The 16,812-nt window shown below is 39.9% G+C and overlaps 1 protein-coding gene and 1 long non-coding RNA gene across 2 annotated transcripts; both read right to left on the bottom strand.

The window, feature by feature from the left end:
• Positions 1–1,724: 1,724 nt before the first annotated feature.
• LOC111779975 lies at positions 1,725–2,733 on the bottom strand. The gene is made up of 3 exons (XR_002812774.1): positions 2,654–2,733; positions 2,483–2,561; positions 1,725–2,263 (listed from the first exon to the last, which is right to left on the bottom strand). It is a non-coding gene; the product is annotated as an uncharacterized LOC111779975 (long non-coding RNA).
• Positions 2,734–13,151: 10,418 nt separating this feature from the next.
• On the bottom strand, positions 13,152–13,709 carry LOC111780470. Its single transcript, XM_023660890.1, has one exon. It carries the CDS (start codon positions 13,707–13,709, stop codon positions 13,152–13,154), a length of 558 nt encoding a protein of 185 aa, XP_023516658.1.
• Between the last annotated feature and the right edge of the window lie 3,103 nt (positions 13,710–16,812).

The raw sequence follows: 16,812 nt of genomic DNA, 5'->3' as shown, positions 1-16,812 counted from the left end.
AGCGGGAAAAATAATACAAAGTATCTAATGGGGAAAATGGATCCGGGTACATTATATGATAAATGTCAACTACACAAAAGTAAACTAGACAGACGCCCTGGGTTGACATTCCATCTGTGACTTTCAAGCTCCCGAGCACCCCCATTGCGGTGAATTGTAAATTCACGGACCTGAAAAAAAAAGTGTAGAAAGGAGTGAGTATAAACATACCCAATAAGCAACCTACTTGTAAACTCTTAATCGCATCCAAGTCTTAGAACCACCAACTGTACTCTAGATCCTAAGAGTCTCAGTACAAAGTTTGAGGTCAAAGAACTTAAACTTTGAAGCGGTGTTCAGCATTTGAGGATGTGGTGCTCCATCATAAAAACGTGTACCCCTGGTACAACCCAGCTAGAATTAGTCACCCACATGGTCAACGTCCTTCCATAGGATGGACCTGCCATGCAAGCAACCTTGACCCACCCGTGTGATCAACATCCTACCATAAGACGGATCCACCATGCAGAGTAGTCGATCTACCACTGAGTAACACCTCCCTAACTAGCATCTCTCCTAGCTCAATGGTACCACACCAGAGTAGAAAGGGAAGTGGAGAATACTGAACGCTATACCAGCTAATATCGACTAAGAGGTCTTCTCCCTTTGTCCTGGGATCCTAACTTGGTCCTTTAGGCTTCCAGATTCAATCATTCAAGACTTCCAAGTCTATAACTATCCAGGGTTAAAAGGGTCTCTCCCTCTAATCGTCCCTCACGATACTACTGACCACAACATCAGGAGGATCCCCTATCTGAACCAAACTCAATCCTTACAAGTATACACCCTAGGCATAACTCAACACTACAGCTTATCAATCATATCATAAGTTCACACAATCATTCAATAGAAGTTTATGTAAGATTAACAATGCATGCAGTCACACAAGTTCAACAGGGTGATAACATCCATTAGGGAGCGCAGATACACAAATACCTCCGTCCGTCAACATAGCATGAACATCACCCATTAGGGAGCGCAGATACACAAATACCCCCGTCCGTCAACATAGCATGAACAAATATAAGCAGTAGTAAGACAGTCCAGAAAGCATACAAAATTGAGTATGGAAACCCACTAGGGTAGAAAGTCCAACAAATATATAATTAACTTCCTAAGTGTAGAGTACTATCAGATCTAGCCACCTAGAAGTAATTTGCTCATGCATGCAAAACCAAGCGCACCCTACAAGTATTACTTCCTAATTTCGTGTGGTTACTTACAGGTTTGTTGTGTGCCTTCCCAAACTTTATTTATAAAGGAGTTCGAAAATTACGAATTCTCTCTACAGGTACCTAGTTCACAGTAAAATAGGATTAGCACTGGAATCGAAATGAAAAACTGGCAAATCGAGAGAAAAACAGATGAAAATAGGTGACCCATGCCCCTTCAAACATTGGCGTCCCCTACACGCCCCTTGTCACTATATCGCACATTGATGGCAGCGGACTTGCGATTGTGCGGCACTCACTTCTCAGCAACAAGTGAGTTAAGCCTATTTGGTCTCGTGTCACCTACGGCCAAACGATGTATGCTCGAGCCTCTGGCCCCGGTTCAAGAAGAAAGTCTTAGAAAGCGAGGGCAGAGAGATTTCGAAAGAGAGTTTTGAAAGCAAGATTTGAGAAATTGAAATTGGTGTTATATGGGAATGTAAGAAAAATGCAACAACTAATCATATCCCCTATAGTACATTTTGGGGCATTTTAGCCCTTGCAGGTGTAGACATGGTTTTGGTGAATGGTCATACACCCTCGTACTGACCCAATATGAAATGGTAAAGACTTATCTAGGATGAAAGCATGTAAAAGGGATTTGGAACGGGCATGCAACCATGGACAACACATCCTGGACAAGCAAGACCAGGACATTTGTCATACGGCCATTGACAACACGCCTTGGACATGCATGATCGTGACACCCCCTTGCATGGGCTCCATGCGTAGTGCACAAGTGCGGGCAGAGGCACGCTTCGAGCTCCAGCGGACGTAGACTTACCCTTCGAATTTTTAGGACGTGACATGTGGCACGTAGGGACTGGCGGTAGGACTCGGGTTGGAAAGCAGTTCATCGGGTTGGTTTTCAGTTCGGGTATCTTGGTCAGAAGTTGGATGCCTGTCAGTGCACAGCTTCAGACGCCTCTCCACAAATTGCTCGACGAATATCCCTCTTTTTTTTTTTACTTGTCACCCTCCTTTACGGCAGCCACGTGTCCGTTGCCGATTACCTGAGTTCATCCAATTTCCAGATTTTGGTCAAATTCTATATCAACCTATTTGTTTTGAATTTTTCTATCTTCCAATCTGTAACTCGAATTAACTTGATTCCTTCCCAAGAATTCAAGATCTCAAGTCCACCTATCCAGATATATTTTTCTTGCAGTTTTTTTTATACTCACAGAGCTTAATAAATGAGATCAAATATCATGAAAAGCTAAGTTCCTTACCGAAGTTGGACGATTCTCGATTTCGCTTTCAGACAAATTTTTTTGCCACGATTCCTCCAAAAACATGCAAAATCCTCACCTAAGGTATTGTAACTTGATTATTAAGACCTAAATCATCTGAAACTCATGATGTAGGACAAAATTCCAAAATAAAAGAAGTCGGAGACTTACCTCGCTTTCTTGCTCGTTTCTTGCTGGAAACGAATAATCCAAAAGTGTATCAGCATTCGGGTTTGGGCGTTCTTTTCCTTTCTCTCTCTCTCTCTTTGTTTTTTTTTTTCCTTTTCTTTTCTTGCACGTCCTTCTAGACCCCTTAAAGTGGTGTGTGGGGGCAAAATAATCTTTTCTTTTCTTTTTTTTTTTTTTGCCCTCGGTTGACTTTGACCCAAATTTTCAATTAAATCACCATTTTTTTAAAAAAAATTCTAAGCTCCTTGATGTGTCTCGAGCACTTTTTTCCTTGTGCACCGATTTGAAAATTACTTTCTAAGACCTCCAATTAAATCTAGAAACTTGTAAAAGTAAGGTTGATGTTAGTTATAAATAAGTGCAAGTTGTAACCGGGGTGTTACATTTGGATCCTTACCTTAGATTGTGAGATCCCTCGTTGTTATTTCTTATTCTTAACACTCATAGGTTATGGAGGAATATTCTCTTATAAGGGCATGGAAACCTTTCCCTACTAGATGCATTTTAAAAACATTGAAGGGATGGTCGAAAGGGAAAATCAAAAAAAGAAAATATCTTATTGCAGTGGGCTTGGACCGTTACAAAAACCCTCCTCTAAAAAACTTGGGATAATTACAAATCAAGTTTCAATAAGAATCTTGAAACCTTAACTATGGTACATGGCTACAAAATCTAAATTATTACAACATTTAGTTCATATTGCAATATTGAAATATTAGAAAGATTNTCCTCCAAAAACATGCAAAATCCTCACCTAAGGTATTGTAACTTGATTATTAAGACCTAAATCATCTGAAACTCATGATGTAGGACAAAATTCCAAAATAAAAGAAGTCGGAGACTTACCTCGCTTTCTTGCTCGTTTCTTGCTGGAAACGAATAATCCAAAAGTGTATCAGCATTCGGGTTTGGGCGTTCTTTTCCTTTCTCTCTCTCTCTCTTTGTTTTTTTTTTTCCTTTTCTTTTCTTGCACGTCCTTCTAGACCCCTTAAAGTGGTGTGTGGGGGCAAAATAATCTTTTCTTTTCTTTTTTTTTTTTTTGCCCTCGGTTGACTTTGACCCAAATTTTCAATTAAATCACCATTTTTTTAAAAAAAATTCTAAGCTCCTTGATGTGTCTCGAGCACTTTTTTCCTTGTGCACCGATTTGAAAATTACTTTCTAAGACCTCCAATTAAATCTAGAAACTTGTAAAAGTAAGGTTGATGTTAGTTATAAATAAGTGCAAGTTGTAACCGGGGTGTTACATTTGGATCCTTACCTTAGATTGTGAGATCCCTCGTTGTTATTTCTTATTCTTAACACTCATAGGTTATGGAGGAATATTCTCTTATAAGGGCATGGAAACCTTTCCCTACTAGATGCATTTTAAAAACATTGAAGGGATGGTCGAAAGGGAAAATCAAAAAAAGAAAATATCTTATTGCAGTGGGCTTGGACCGTTACAAAAACCCTCCTCTAAAAAACTTGGGATAATTACAAATCAAGTTTCAATAAGAATCTTGAAACCTTAACTATGGTACATGGCTACAAAATCTAAATTATTACAACATTTAGTTCATATTGCAATATTGAAATATTAGAAAGATTACTATGGAACTTCTAGTTTATTTATAAACATTTTTTTTTTTTACATTTTTAATTATCCTAAGTTCTCCTTCAAATCAATCTTAAACCATGATTTTCTAAATTTAAAATATCTTCGAAAATCTCAAATTGCATTCTATCTACATAAATACCTATAAAACTTTGACTATGATCATACGCCTCATATAAACTGTGTTCGATACTTTTAAGACTCGTATTTAAATGTATAAGACCATGATATTATTCTATGAAATGTATTAAATAAATATTTTTGCATAAAAAAATTATATTAAATTCAAATGTGGCCTCGGTTCATTCAGGTACCCTTGTTTTACACAAGTGTCACATTAAAAAGATAATTTTAGACCATTGATTCCCTCCAATGACGTTTAGTACTACTTTTATATGGTTGAGTATTTTAAAAGGAAAGTTTATATAAATTTGGTATTTCTATGTTCATATATAGTGATAAAATCTAAATCCATAAAAGATACTTACCAAATTTGAAATCATATCTCATAAAAAGAAAAATGTATTTCCAAACTAAGAGTATCTCTAGATTAGTTGTAAACCAGAACTAAAATATTAATTTATAAAATATTTATTTATTTGGGAAGTTTGAGAATAAATAATTATATAATAAAATGAAAGGAAATAAATATATATCTATATAATTATATCGTAAGTAAAAATATATATTTTAAAATTAATAGTAAATTCGAATTGGTTCTATTCAATTCAATCTAATTTTACGGAATTCATGAACCAACTAAATCTATAAAAAATTTCATTATTCGAATCCAAATCAACCTAAAGAAGTTCATTATCCACCCAAAACCCTACTCGATGAGTTAGGTTGAAGGAATTTACTAGTCATTGAGTTTTTTCACCATTCCTATCCAAAACACTTGTATCTCATTTCAATAGTACTTGAGGTGATGTTATATGTCATTACCATTGACTCACACTCATGTTGGCATCCCTAAAACTCATGATTAGAGACCTATTGTTAAAAGCATCATAGAGGTGGCCTCCAGTCCGGAAAAAATTGGATGTGTAGTACTTCCCTACACACGACCCACACATGCGAGTGTGAGTCCCCCAGGCAGTTCGCAATTACCTGGACCCACCAAAATTGGGCTAACTGTCCGACATAGGACGTCCGGAGGTCAGCAAACCCCAAAATATCATGCAAGGCATGATGATAACGATAATCATCATAGTGTACGCATCCGTACCCATCATCATAAATGGAAAAGTAACCCGATGTATATGAACACACAATATGCATGAGGTCCCTATAGTTTTTATCTTTAAATCATTCTTATGACACAACCCTATACATCGTCCACACATTATCCTAGGTAACGTGCATGCATTAGCCTTCATAAGTTCATCATCATTAACATCAATTAGGGTTGTGTCTTAGAAAACTCATCGTCATAATGCATCATGGCATTTAATAAATTCACATCATCTTAATATGAAACATCATCATATTAAGTCATCTCGTCATCATGCATCTTATGTCATCATGTTATCATGCATCGTCATCATCATGTCATCATCTTATATTATCATGCACATCATTACATCATCATATAATGTCATCACATCATCATATAACATCATCGCATTATCATACAACATTATCACTTCATCATACAACATCATTACATCATCATATAACATAAAATATAAATGAAACATGCAAGGGTCACTGGACAAGTGTAGTCATACATAAGGCAAGTCTTCTAACCGAGCTGATAGTAAGACTACTTACTTGGTTGGCGTTAGCCAAAGTTCTATCTAGCTCCAAATTTCCTTGTTTTGGTCATTTTTGTTTTTCTCTAAAGTGGCCTTAACACGTGTGGTCATTCTAATTTTTCTCTAAAACTATTATTTTATTTATTTTTATTTTATTATTATTATTATTATTATTATTATTATGATTATTATTATTATTATTATTATTATGATTATTATTATTATTATTTATTATTATTATTATTATTATTATTTTTATTATTATTATTTTGTTGTAGGAATTCTGATCTAGGTTTGGCTAAGGTATTGCAGGGAAGAGAGTGTTCGAGGCTAGTGGAAAGATGGGAAATCGGTTACTATTAATTTCTTTTTTAACGGTGTTACAGCTATGTTGCATTATGATTAGGAACATTTTATATACAACCCTCAGATGATGTTATTGATGATGAATGCATGAAGATTTATGCATGCATATTACTTAGAGTAGTATGAGAAGAGAAGAATATGTCGGGTTGTATCACATGATGAAATTAAGATAAAAACTATACGGATCTCATACATATTGTGTGTTCATTTACATCGGGATACTTCTCCTTTTATGATGAGAAGTATGGTCGCGTACACTACGATGATGATCATGCCTTGCATAATATTCTAGGGATTGCTGACCTCCAGACGTCCGGCTACAGACAACTAACCCGACTATGTTAGGCCCATTAGGGCGCAAATTACCCGTCTTAGGAATTGCGAAGAGAACTCCCATCAAGCTGGGGACTTGGACTAGACGAACTGACTTTGTGATAGTCATGATGGATGACTTCGACATCATGTTAGGGACGAATTTCTTACTAGAAAATAAAGTCATCCCCATGCCCCTTTAGTNTTCATCATACAACATCATTACATCATCATATAACATAAAATATAAATGAAACATGCAAGGGTCACTGGACAAGTGTAGTCATACATAAGGCAAGTCTTCTAACCGAGCTGATAGTAAGACTACTTACTTGGTTGGCGTTAGCCAAAGTTCTATCTAGCTCCAAATTTCCTTGTTTTGGTCATTTTTGTTTTTCTCTAAAGTGGCCTTAACACGTGTGGTCATTCTNAGGTCAAACCCGACGATTATCCAGAAAAATAGCCGCTAGTCAGGAAGGGTGAAAAAGACATAAAGTGGTATTAGTGCAGGGTTAATCTATCGGTGGTATATAATTATGAAGGAGCCAAGTTTATCAAAGTCAAGTTTATTAGCTCAATTGGTTAGAACATCGTTCTAATAACGCACAGTTCAAGGTATAAGAAAATGCACCAAAGCACGAAAATACACACGTCGTGGGGTCCATCCTGGACCATGTCTACACCTGCAAGGGCTAAAATGCCCCAAAATGTACTATACGGGGATATCACTACTTGTCATTTCTTTCTACCGTGAGTTATATGCTATTTAAGACGTGGTATTCGTTTCTTTACTTATAGTTATATAATGTTCATTTCTTCAATTCTTCGAATCGATTTTCAATCTATTTTCTTGCTCACGTGACTTGTTCGCTTGATTCGAACAAGTGTCACACAATTGTTCTCCCGCTATCATAAGAACGCGATTGTGACACACTGCGCATAGGGGAATGTGCAAGCGCATGGGCCACCTATTTTCATCAATTTTTTTCTCTTGATTTGCCTGTTTTTCATCCCGATTTTAGTGTTAGTCCTATTTTACTACGAATTAGGTGACTGTAGAGAGAATTCTTAATTTTCGGACTCCTTTATGACTATAAATCAAGTTTAGCAAGGCACGCGACAGACCTGTTAGTAACCACACGAAATTAGGAAGTATACTTATAGGGTGAACTTGATTTTGCATGCATGCTAGAGAAAATTACTTCTAGGTGGCTAGATCTGATATTACTCTACACTTAGGAATTTATTTATATATTTTTTGAATTGCTACCCTAGAGGGTTTCCATACTCAATTTCGTATGCTTTTTGGATTGTCTTATTATTGCTTATATTTGTTCATGCTATGTTGACGGACGGGGGTATATGTGTATCTATGCTCTGGGTGCTAATGGATATTATCACCCCGTTGAACTTGTGCGACTGCATGCATTGTTAATCTTACATAAACTCCTGTCGAAAAATTGTGTGAACTTATGAAATGATTGATAAGCTATAGTGTTGAGTTATGCTTATGGTGTACACTTGTAGGGATTGAGTTGGGTTTAGATATGGGATCCTCCTCATGTTGCAATCAGTGGTATAGTAAGGGACGATTAAAGGGAGAGACCCTTTAACCTTGGAGCGTTATAGACTTGAAAGTTTTGGATGAGTGACTCTGGAAGCGACCCCTAACTCAACAATATAACTACCCTTGAGACCTAGAGGACCACGTTAAAACCCCGAGACGAAGGGAGAAGACCTCTTAACCGATGTAGCTGGTATAACATTCGAATATTCTCCACTTCCCTTTCTACTCTTGTGTGGTACCGTTTAGCTAGGCGAGATACTAGTTAGGGAGGTGTTAATCAGTGGTAGATCGACTACTCTACATGGTGGATCCATCTTATGGTAGGATGTTGATCACGCGGGTGGGTCAAGGTTGCTTGCATGGTGGGTCCGTCCTATGGAAGGACGTTGACTACGTGAGTGATTAGTTCTTGCTGGTTGTACCAAGGGAAATGTTTTTATGAGGGAGCACCTCATTCTCAAACGCTAAATACCGCTTTAAAGGTTAAGTTCTTCTACCTCAAACTTTGTACTCAGAGTACTAAGACTCTAGGATCTAGAGTATAGTTGGTGGTGCTTTCCTAAGACTTGGATGCGATTAAGAGCCTACAAGTAGGTTGCTTACTGGTATGTTTCTACTCAATCCTTTCTACACCTTTTGCAGGTCCGTGAATTTACAGTTCATCACGATGAGGGTGCTCGGGAGCTTGAAAGTCAAAGAGGGAATGTCGACCTAGGTCGTCTTTCTAGTTTACTTTTTTATAGTTCACATTTAACATATCATGTACCCCGATCCCTTTTCCCGTATTATATACTTTTTATTATTTTTCCTACTTAGAACGATTTTAAACTCGCGAGATATTCAATTTGTTTTGCTTTAAGACTCCTATTCTATTTAAACGTATAAGACCATGATATCGTTTTATGAAATGTTTTAAACAAATATTTTCGCATAAAAAAAAAATAAATTACTTACATAGTAGTGCTTATGGTTTCCTTTAGAAATTAGGATCGTTATACTTTGTTATTCTATTTTAGACAATTCATTCCTTTCCCAACCATGTTTTGTTTAGTACTACTTTAGTTGTTTAAAAGGAAAGTTTATACAAAGTTAGTATTTCTATGTTCATATATAGCAATAAAATCTAAATCCATAAAAGATTTTTTTTTTGAACATTTGCGTTTGTTATAAGAGTTGCATACTTTTGTTTTGTTTGTTAGCATTTTGTTTCCATTTCTTTTAGTAAAAAATAAAAAATAAAATTAGAATTTAGGTTTTTTAATGGCATTACTAAACTCCAATATAGATAGAATCCATTAATAAGATACATCACCAAATTTGAAATCCTATCCTTCCCAAAGCTAAGAGTATTTATAGATTTGATTGAGTTGACTTTAGAGTTTTCGGTAGAAAATCAAAATCAAAATATTAATTTGTAAAACATTTATTTATGAGTAATTTGACAATAAACAATAAAAAAGTAATTATATAATTAAATAAAATGAAATAAATATATGTCTATATAATTATATTTTAAAATTAACCTTAAATTCGAATGGGTTCTATTTAATTCAATTTAACCTTTCAGTACAACCCAACAAATCATTTTTATAAACTCATTAACCCACTCGAGCCACTAATCAAACAACGCAAATACCCTCGGTCTAGACAGCTACAACAACCCATAAGTAAGCCCCAGTAGCTACGGTCCAGCATTGAAATCCGCGCACTTGCGTCAGCTGATCGGAGACTCGCACCTCGAACCGAAACACTATCGTGCTACATCAGCTCCTTCCCATGCCACGTTTTGTGCCTACAACCTACAACTCAATTCGGTTTAGCGCGACTCTTCGGCTAAAAAACCTGCTATTCAGCTAGGGTTGATACTTTTGACACTGATTCCTAAATTTTTGACCCTTATGGAGCTGATTTTGACATTAATTAAGGTCATTGAGGCCAGTATAACATCCTATTTTCCAAGTTCAAGTTAAAATAAGTTAGAACTGTGAATTGGTAACGAAACACGGTGATGATGAGATGACTTAATATGATGATATTCCATATTAGGATGATGTGCATGTATTAAATGTCATGATGCATTATGACGATGAGTTATCTACACAACCTTAATTGATGTTAATGATGATGAACAAAGGCCAATGCATGTTACATAAATAATGTGTGAATGATGTATAGGATTGTGTCACAAGGATGATTTAAAGAGGAAAACTATAGGGACCTCTTGTATTATGTGTGTTCATATACATCGGCTTACTTCCCTTTTGCGATGATGAGCACGGACGCGTACGCTATGATGATGATCATGCCTCACATGACACTCGAGGGTTTGCTGACCTTCAAACGTCCGGCTGCTGGAGGCCACTCCTATGATGATTTTAACAATAGGTCCCTAACTACTCTTGAGTTCCTGGAAACTTTGTTCGTAGGTTGGAGTCCAAGCAAAGGACTTGCCCTTCTTGGTTAGCTGAGTAAGCGCTAAGGAAATTTTGGAGAAATCCTGGACAAATCTTCTGTAATATCCAGCTAGCCCTAGAAAACTCCTCACCTCCATGACTGTTGTCGGCTGTGGCCACCTCATCACTGCTTCTATCTTAGCTGGGTCCACTGTAATCCTCTTGCTTGATACCACGTGACACAGAAATGCTACTTCAGATAACCAAAACTCGCACTTGGAGACTTGGCATACAATTGCTGGGCTCTTAGTATTGTCAAGACTTCTCTGAGGTGTTTTTCATGATCTGCCTCTGACTTAGAGTATACTAGAATATCGTCGATGAACACTATGACAAAGGTGTCTAAGAATTCCTTAAACACCCTGTTCATTAGTTCCATGAAAACTGTTGGTGCATTGGTAAGGCCAAAGGACATAACGAGAAACTCGTAATGTCCATAACGACTCTTGAAAGCTGTCTTGGGTATATCCCCTTCTCTGACCCTCAACTGATGATACCCTGACCTTAGGTCAATTTTGGAGAAGACTGTTGCTCCCTGTAGCTGATCAAACAGGTTGTCAATTCTCGGGAGAGGGTACTTATTCTTTATAGTGATCTTGTTTAATTCCCTGTAATCAATACACAACCGCATGGACCTGTTCTTCTTCTTGACAAACAGAACAGAGGCTCCCCAGGGTGATACACTGGGTCGGATGAAACCCTTATCCAACAGCTCCTCTAACTGTTTCTTCAATTTCCTAAGTTCTGCAGATGCCATTCTATAAGGTGTCTTGGAGATCGGCACAGTTTCTGGTTCTAAATCGATCCCAAAATTGACTTCCCTAATTTGGGGCAAACCTGGCAGATCCTCCGGAAAGAAATCTATGAACTCCCTGACGATGTGTACCGATGAGGTTATTTGTTTGTTACTATTGTCTAAGGTCACGCTGGCTAGAAATGCACTTGCGCCACTACGAATCAGCTTCTTATCCCTTAGCGATATTATGACGCTTGGGGCACCTTTGGAAGTGGCTCCCTTGTAGGTAAAGTTGTCCCCTGACGGGAGCCTGAGAGTCACTATTCGAGTCTCGGAATCTATCAAAACGCAATTCTCGCCTAGCCAATCCATACCCAAGATGACATCGAAGTCTTGCATGCTTAACACTATCAGTGTAGCTTCGATGACACGCCCTAATATTGTTACACCATCTCCCTTAACCCTATGGGTAGCTAGCAACAGCTCATGAGCAGGGGGTGGACACTGATAGGGTAATCTCTAAAAGTTCTTTCTCTAGGTGTGCTAGCTCTACAAACTCCTCAGATACGAATGAATGTGTCGAACCCGAATCAAACAATACTAAAGCAAGATGGCCAAATACGGGGAGCGTACCTGTGACAACTGCGTCAGGCTGGTCAGCTTGCCTGGCTATTGTTGCATGGGCTACAGCTCGCCCCTACTGATGTTGAGCAGCTTGACCCCTCTGATGCTGTACTGCAGGCCAATTGACACGCTGATCGTTCCTCTGAGGGCAATCCACGGCAAAGTGCCCTACCTGGCCGCATCTGTAGCAGGTGCCTGTTTGTGCTCTGCATTCCCCTGTGTGAGGGCACCGACAGTTAGGACAAAGGGTCATGTTCCGTACCGGGGCCCTTCTTCGTTTATCAGTGCGGCCACAGGACGGTCTACCAGTTCTGGGGTGGCTAGAGTCTGTCACCTTTCCCTGGGCTGCAATGTGGCATGATTGTGCTATTCCCAGCTGCAGCTTGTCGGTGCGGGACGCGTCGAGTAGGGTCGCCACCTGAAGGGCTTTCGCATAGACGAAGGATGACTCGGATGCCACATTCCCCCTTAGTTCCTCCCTCAGGCCAGCGATAAATCGTTCGCCCTTCAACTTCTCAGAACTAACATAGGCTTGAGAAAACCTCGCCAGCCTATTGAACTCCAAGTCATATTCCTCCACTGATCTGTCTCTCTGTTTCAATGCGAGGAATGTTGTCTGCATTTTCACTCTGGTAGTGATTGGGTAGTATTTGTCGATGTATGCATCTTTAAATTGACACCATGTAATAAACTCTCTTTGTGGTATAATGGTCTTCTGAGCACCCTTCCACCAGAAGTGCGCCTCTCCTTTCAACATATATGTCCCACAATGGACTACATACTTTAGCGGGCAGTTCATAAAATGGAAGGCCGTTTCTATGGCCTCTAGCCAGTTCTCAGCGGCAATGGAATTCACCTTGCCTCCGTCAAAGGAAGGCGGTTTGTGCCTCTGCAAATCTCTTAAGTAGCGGGACTCCATAGTCATAATCCCTAAATCCTTGCCCCCTTGCCCTGTTGACTGATTAGCCATCATGGTTTGTATCATCTGGTTCGTCAGAGCCTAATTTTCTATCGAGGTCATCATGAACGTCTAAAACATCTCTATTGTGGGCATGGCTAACGGCTGGTTTATCGGGACTGCTGCATACGGGATTGGACCCGATGGGACCNTGCCACATTCCCCCTTAGTTCCTCCCTCAGGCCAGCGATAAATCGTTCGCCCTTCAACTTCTCAGAACTAACATAGGCTTGAGAAAACCTCGCCAGCCTATTGAACTCCAAGTCATATTCCTCCACTGATCTGTCTCTCTGTTTCAATGCGAGGAATGTTGTCTGCATTTTCACTCTGGTAGTGATTGGGTAGTATTTGTCGATGTATGCATCTTTAAATTGACACCATGTAATAAACTCTCTTTGTGGTATAATGGTCTTCTGAGCACCCTTCCACCAGAAGTGCGCCTCTCCTTTCAACATATATGTCCCACAATGGACTACATACTTTAGCGGGCAGTTCATAAAATGGAAGGCCGTTTCTATGGCCTCTAGCCAGTTCTCAGCGGCAATGGAATTCACCTTGCCTCCGTCAAAGGAAGGCGGTTTGTGCCTCTGCAAATCTCTTAAGTAGCGGGACTCCATAGTCATAATCCCTAAATCCTTGCCCCCTTGCCCTGTTGACTGATTAGCCATCATGGTTTGTATCATCTGGTTCGTCAGAGCCTAATTTTCTATCGAGGTCATCATGAACGTCTAAAACATCTCTATTGTGGGCATGGCTAACGGCTGGTTTATCGGGACTGCTGCATACGGGATTGGACCCGATGGGACCTCCTCAAAGAAGGGAGCAGTAGGGGGTGTATCAAGCAGCCTTCGGGCCTTGGCCTTCCTTCGGCGTCTTTTTGTTCTTGATAGTTGTGGTACTGTCCCCTCGCTTGTTTGGGGCGTATCCCCAACCTTCTCCTGAAATTCAGGCTGTTCCTCTTCAGGTGTTGGAACCGAGGTGTCCTAAACTTCCTTTCTTCTTCCCCTTCTAGGTCCGAGCCCTACATATGATTCACATCTCTTTGGTGCCATTATCTACCACAATAGAAAAAGGAACTATGGTTACAATTCATTCTTAGCACATCTCCTAGGTAATGTGCGATTACAATGCCATAGTCGGTCAGGGTATACTCTATAAATACTAGCTTAACCTTTGTCTCTATGTTTTCGTCGCGTGAGAACGTCTGGTCGTACGCTGCATGTGTTTGACGAGCGAGGTCACAGAGAACACGACTCTCTATCCTAAATGTCTACAAGACCTATAACCTGACTACTTTTATACCAAATTTGTCCCGACCCAATATTTTACTACGGATCGTGACTAACGACAAGACACAAATGCACAAGTGATTTAAATATGAAATAAAGAAAATCCTTAAATTCCAATAAAGTTTTTGGACGACAAACAACAAAACACATGACAGTTTAGAAATAAATTTCAAAAGTATGCAAACACAAAATAAAGACTGGACTGACGCCCCGAGACAACCCGTTCCTCTGTGACAATCCCCGTCTCCATCACCTCACCCTTGACCGACGCCTCGCGCTCTTGAAAAAAAGGAAAACATAGCAAGGATGAGTATAAAAATTATACTCAATAAGCCACCTACTTGTAGGCTCTCTTTGCATCTTAATTTAACAGGTCCCCACGGTTTCGTAATTCGATTCTAGGACATGTAGTTCTAATCTTAGTCCCTTGGAGCTTGCCCCTTGGGTTTCACCGGTTCATCGTCCTTTCAGTAAACGCCTAGAGGTTCCTTACGCCAAGCTAATATGGTCAGTATCTCTTTATGAGGTGCTACCTCTACATGGCTATCTGGGACTACATGGTATCTAGCCTAGGGGTGTGCTGAATACCCCTACGCCCATATAGTCGGCGCGACCCAACCCGTTCCCATGCAGCTAATGGGCTGTACGACGTGGGGACACATTTCCCATGCGAAAGGCTAAGAGCAGTAAGGACTGATCAAGGACCCTTGGTCCTCCCACGAAGCTATAGATATCGTTCTCACGCTAGCAATCTATGAACACTCCTGAGGTACCTTGTTGCCGTGGTAAACCGATAAGTTCCTAGGGGAAAATTAAGTCTGGCTAGAGCGACATATCGCTTCTAACAATAATTCATGCAAACTAGGCATACCGGCTCAACGAGGCGATGACCTCTATCAAGCACCCAGAGCACGAAGTTTGCACTCAATGGGGCGAATTCATCCATCAAGCACCCGAAATGCGGAATACACAATTCTAACATAAATTAAACGCATGCATACATACAGCGAAAGCTTAAAGCACACAGCAACACTCATGTAATTCACCCAATACAATCATAACAATTAGTCTGACTAATAATTTACATGGAGAGCTAATCTCAAGCAAAACTACTAGCATGCATGCAATCCGAGCGAATCCTACAAGTATCTCCTCCTAAATACCGGGTGGTGATTTACCTGGTTGACGCATGCTTTTTTGCTAGCGTTTCTTTGCCCATAAATTGTCCAAAAATACTGATTTCTTTATATTAGGTCCCTATTCATGTAAAAAAAAGGATTAGAACAGGAACCAGGATAAAAATCGGACAAATAGAGGGCAACCAGGGCAAAACGGCCATTTCACGCGTGCTCACGCACCAGCAGTGCGCTGACCACGTTCGTGGACGTGCGCCAGTCGCAGGCCGCACGCGCGCCTACCACGCACGGCAGCCCCTGCGCATTCGCGGGTCGGCCGGTCCGATTCGGCTTTGCTCGACTCACGTTTTCGGTTCGGCTCGCGTTTGCAGGCGACACGTGTCATCGTCTCGCTGGAGCTGCGTTGCTCCAGCCGACGGTCGACGCGTCCTGGTGCCTGTCACGCCACCCTCCGCCGCTCGCCGGCCGACTTCTTTTTTTTTTCCTTTATTTTTCTTCTTTGTCCTTTGAAAAACGTAACACAGTCCCCTTTTCTGATTTTCATATCTTTCGATACGTAGATCGGATCTATATGATTTCTTTGGCAAAGTTCTAGATCGTGTTACGGGGTACGTCCTAGTATTTTTTTGTAATTTTTGCTTGACTACCGGACGAGTTAAGAACGTCGGAAGTTCGCTCACCGTTCTTGGACGATTCTCGGATCTCCGCCTTCGGGTTGAGGTCTCGGCCAAACTTCTTCACAAATCGTGCATAGAGTTGTTCCTAGGTGAATATTTCAGCATTTTAGGATCGATTCACATAGGGAAAGCTCAGATCTGAGAAATATCGTTCAGAACCTTACCTCACGAAATGTTCTTGGGTCTTGACGGAGCGTCGGCCTCACTAACCTCTCAATCCTTGTACAAGTCTTGTCTAAAGGTGGATTCCGACGGTGGTCCGTTAAACTAAACGGCTGACTTCTCTCCAATTTCTCTTTAACTCTCTTTTTCTTTTGCAGGGGATGTGATAGGGTTCTCGGCAAAATGACATTTTTGCCCCTCAGTTCACTTAGCCCCCTTTATTATTATTATTATTATTATTCTTATTTGGCGTTACAGGTTAGCATTCACTGGCCCCAATAGTGGGTCACTAAGTGAGTATTTGTTAAAGTACTCAAGTCATGTGCTACTTCTATTTTTCAGGTAAAGGCAAGGCACCCCTAAACGGCTGACAACGATATCACAATTAATGACCATGACACATGTATATGATAATAATATTTAAATTCTTAGGCCATAGGTTAGTTTAAGGCCTTTCTCAATTTTAATATTTACTTTAAAACTTCATTATAAAACACTATAATGGAC

Source organism: Cucurbita pepo, chromosome LG18, assembly GCF_002806865.2.
Source record: "Cucurbita pepo subsp. pepo cultivar mu-cu-16 chromosome LG18, ASM280686v2, whole genome shotgun sequence".
NCBI lineage: Eukaryota > Viridiplantae > Streptophyta > Magnoliopsida > Cucurbitales > Cucurbitaceae > Cucurbita > Cucurbita pepo.
Note: the sequence above shows the minus strand (reverse complement) of the source record. Positions and strands in the feature narration are given on the sequence as shown.